At 34.0% G+C, this 4,440-nt stretch overlaps 1 protein-coding gene across 1 annotated transcript in view; it reads left to right on the top strand.

The window, feature by feature from the left end:
• The first annotated feature begins 3,085 nt into the window (after nucleotides 1-3,085).
• Nucleotides 3,086-4,440, top strand: part of LOC106471290 (lachesin-like) — a 109,442-nt gene continuing 108,087 nt past the window's right edge. The window contains exon 1 of the mRNA XM_013931892.2: nucleotides 3,086-3,346. Within this exon, the coding sequence (XP_013787346.1) occupies nucleotides 3,274-3,346 (73 nt within the window). The 5' untranslated portion in view covers nucleotides 3,086-3,273. The remainder of the gene's footprint in view (nucleotides 3,347-4,440) is intronic.

Raw genomic sequence — 4,440 nt, 5'->3', positions numbered from 1 at the left:
CAAACAATATTATGGAATTATGAAAAACAAATAAAATGTTCTTTTCCGAGTAGTTGTATCCCCCGCAAGATCACAGATTTTAAACATTTAAGGAGGTAAAATAAACTACGTTTTTTAACTGCAAATAATGCTTGAAATAAAGATGAAAAAATGGACTACACAAAATCAAAATTAGTAACATCTACATCGTTTCTTATATTTTTTTCAAAATTTCAGAATCAAATATAATGAACAGTAAGTCAATGCATTATTTCTTGATTATTAAATGTTACTGCATGCTTAAAGCATTTTTAATCATATTTTGTATGTGCCCTTGTAAGAAGTTAGTCTTCGCAGAATGACGAACAGTACTGACAAGGGTAATTTTAAAATCTGAATCTTAGCATGAAACACTTCCTTACACAGACAGAGAGCCAGCAATGGCAAACAGTACTAGTAAATCAGTAGCGATGTTTGAAGGAATACTTCCCCTGTGAATTCCGACCGCCCTGGCTCCTATGTTTCTGGACTGATTTACAATACTCCTCATCATTACTGATCTGTAAATTATCACTTTCGCTCTAACCATCATACTCTCACCAGTCGTCTTATCAAATATTTATCCATTTTCATACCTTTTCACATTTCTGTTCTAGCGTCATTTGTCAGCAAGCCATGACGCTAACATGAAAATAAGGATTACGGTATGCGGAAAACGAAACGAAGAAGATGGAATCAAGAAAAGTACGGTTAATTTGGCATAAGGTAAACGAAGCGAACCAAAATTAGACAAAAAAGACACGGAAATTGGTAAGGTTACACGTGCATGAGCTAATGGTGAACCATTTGCGCCCTTTGCTGTTTTTGAGGATAATTCTGTAATGTAACTAAACATAACAGTAAACTGGTCAATAAAAATAGATCACCAATGAGTATCTATGTCGTGCATTGATAGCTTAATCGCTTGTTATTCTACAAAGGTTTGAGAAGACAGAAATCTCTCTCTCTCTCCAATAATTACCTTTATTAATTGTTTGTTTTTAATTATGCACAAAGCTACACAAGGGCTATCTGTGCTCTGCCCACCACGGGTATCGAAACCCGGATTCTAGCGTTGTAAGTCCGCAGACATACCGCTGTGCCACTGGGGGGCACCTTTATTAATAACTCTCGCAATAATACTATTACTCGTAAAAAATATTAGTACTATTAGTGATTTATCTGGCAAGTACTGGTGAAATCGAGAAATACAAAAAAAAACATATCAAAAGTAAATATTTTGAAATGGTTTCTTCCTTATGTTTTGAATGAATTCATCTAGGAAGCGTGATGAGTCTTGGTAGAAATGAAAGACCTTATAATCTCAAGTGTGAACCCTACGAGGGAAGCCCTAACTTCTCTTCATTTTTTATTACGCCACAGAAAAAAGATCCTGCTGCTATCGAAATTTCTAAGTAATCAGTCTTTTGAATATTATTATTTATCTATATAACAGAGCATATTCCTGTAATGCAATATAACGCTTACCTATAATAATGAATAAGCCTAGCGGTTAGCGTGTTCGGTCTGTGAATGCGACAATTCTTGGCTCGTGTCCCGTTGTCACAAAAACGCGCTTTGCACTTTAGAGCTTTCGGTGCGCTATAAGTAGTGATGGTCAAATCCCAGTATTCTGTCAGACAAGAGTAGCTCAAGAGCTGGCGGTGAGTGTTGTGACATTAGCCGTCTTCCCTCCAGTCTATCAGCTCAAACCTATGGACGACTACGCGTAAATAGTCCTTGTGTAGCTTTGCGCGAAAGTTCTAGAGCAAACGAACAACATCACAAAACAAAATTCTGTATATATTAAAAAATACGTTTTCGCATAGTGGTACTTGCTTAGTAATATTGTATTTTTGCATATGTTGCTGATATAACACCAGAAGGTGGCGTTTAAACATTCTTATTATTTTCCGGATCACTGCGTGTTTTTTACATGGTTACATGGTACGCAATGTTGTCCGTCAAATGTAGTCTCATGTGTTTAAAAAACCAACAAAAAATACAAGTTAATTATTCCAAGAAAGCAAAAACAAGTTCAAAGCAAAACAATTTCAATTGCACCTAGGCCTAAATCCGATAAAAGAACTCTACATTAAATTATACTGTTATAACTGTTATATAGAGATTCACCAGTTTTATGCAAGCAACTGTAGTTGTTAAGACAAAGATCAATCTTTTGTTTATTCAACTAAAATGATTGAAAAAACATGAAAAGTGAAAAACAATATAAACAAAACTTAATTAAATAAAAGTAATTTTCACTCTTTCTTTTTACTTCCTTCAAATGCTTTGAAAGGTTTATCTTTGTTATCTTAACTGTATTAAGATAACTGTTATCTTCCAGTTTCTTCTATGTTCGGATTACTTACAGTTTAAAATGTCAAAGTGTGCGTCACGGTTATTAAAGATAATGCAATATTCACGTATCATTTGACGTCGAAGAACACTTAGTTCCATTGTGTCTTAACAGTAAATTAGGTTGCAGAAGTGAACAACAGATGACGTTGTTAATAACACAGAAGTACTAGTGTATAGAGAAGAACGCACGCGTTGTCTTCGGTATTCTTCTCGAGTAATTTCACGAAATGCAATCATATGATAAAAACACATAAGACTTTCACGCCGCCACAGTCTTTTTTTGGGAGCTTAGGAATTAGCATTTGTTAATTAAAGTGTGAGCGAGTGCTTGGTCTAATTTGCTATTCAAAGAGGATAATATTTCATAAAATCGACTGGTGAGACTTGAAACAAAAGAAAATATGTACTGGATATCGATCTTCCATACGTCACAGTTCCTGCCAACTTTTATTTTGACCGGGTCTTGGTCTCATATATTGGATTCCATTGCTCGAAAAGAGATTTAGAAGTCTTAGGTTTCAATAAACAGCATAACAGCGTGTCCATTATTTTACATAAAGAAGGAACAATACTTAATATGCAAACAGAAGATTAACACTCGTTATTAGGGTTTGTCGCCCACGCTAGTTGCATGGGTCACGTGATTTGTCCCTCTAGTGGTGGCTGTTAATATCCTGAAAGGTTCGGTAAGACACGATCTACCCCGAATCCGTATAGAGTAATGTGTCGTGCGTCTTGAGCTGAGGTGAGCGCTCGTAAGTTACATAGCTCTAAAACTGAGGTTTCAACGCTACTGGTACTGGTTGGACTAGCATGACATCAGAAGACTCGTGAAAGGGATAACTTCAATCTATCAGGTCACTTTTCTAGATGTAGTGGAAATCTACCAAAATCATGACTCATCGGTTAGCTCCCTGGTACAGCATTTCCGTCCTGTTTGTTTGTGGCATGTCATTGTTCCTTCAAGGTAAGTAAAGTACATCGACTTATCATAAAATATCAGTCTAAGTAATTCTCCTTTCCCGCTATCCTGTTATATCTTTCTTAACAATCAATCTATGTTTCATTCTCAAAAAATCTGATGACTTTATTATACAATCAGGGAAGATCTTGTTGGTGTCGACATTCATAACCGAACATTATCTGTGATAAAATTATTATTTATCTATACAATACAACATGCTCATGAAATTCAGGATAAAGCTTACCTATAACAAATAATTTAATAGTAATACATCAAGGGCATAGGTCTACGGATGGGCTAAGTCGCATATATTTTAGAAAAGAATAACTTTAACCCTTTTTGACTTATCTGTCTGTTTCGAATAGATGTGAAGTCACTAAAACATCGGCCTTCTTCCATTTCATTGTGTTAAAATTAAATCTCAGTTGTTGTTTTTTTATTAGTAGTAAAACTAGTTTATTGATATTTTGTATCCTTTTATTGATTTATTATTGTTCTGCTTCTGCCAGTATTTATTTCTCTGTTTAAGTTGATGTTTACAGTTACAGAATCACAGTTCCATTTGGCTTCACGGATAGTAAGTCACTGGTTTTTTGTTATTCAACTGTATTGTGTATGGTTATATTTTCCTATAAGGTACAGTTGCTATATTTCTATTAAACAGTAAAAATATTTATTCGTTGCTGTGTTTAATTGATTCTGTTGAATTGTACAGTTATTGAGTTGTTTTTTTCATTTGTACCAAAGTATAGGACTCACGAATCATTGTTCTGTTTGTATTATATAACAAGGCTACTAAATCATTGCTATACTTATATTAAATAATAGGACTACTGAGTAATAATGGAGTTCCTTTTATATAATAGGCTTATTGATTTTTGTATTTTTGCTTTTATTAGACAACAGGTTACTGACTTTCTGTTCTGTGTTTATTAACAATAGTGAGATTAATGTATCAGTATCGTAAACAATATTGCTACTGAGTCATTAATCTGTTTCTTTTAGCTAGTAACGACACCAAGTCACTATTCTGTTTTTATTGGATAGTGAGGTTATTATTAAAGCATTATTGTATATATATATATATATATATTATA

The sequence above is a fragment of the Limulus polyphemus genome, unplaced genomic scaffold (genome assembly GCF_000517525.1).
Source record: "Limulus polyphemus unplaced genomic scaffold, Limulus_polyphemus-2.1.2 Scaffold111, whole genome shotgun sequence".
NCBI lineage: Eukaryota > Metazoa > Arthropoda > Merostomata > Xiphosura > Limulidae > Limulus > Limulus polyphemus.
The sequence above is the reverse complement of the archived record's forward strand: the minus strand, read 5'-3'. Positions and strand labels throughout refer to the sequence as shown.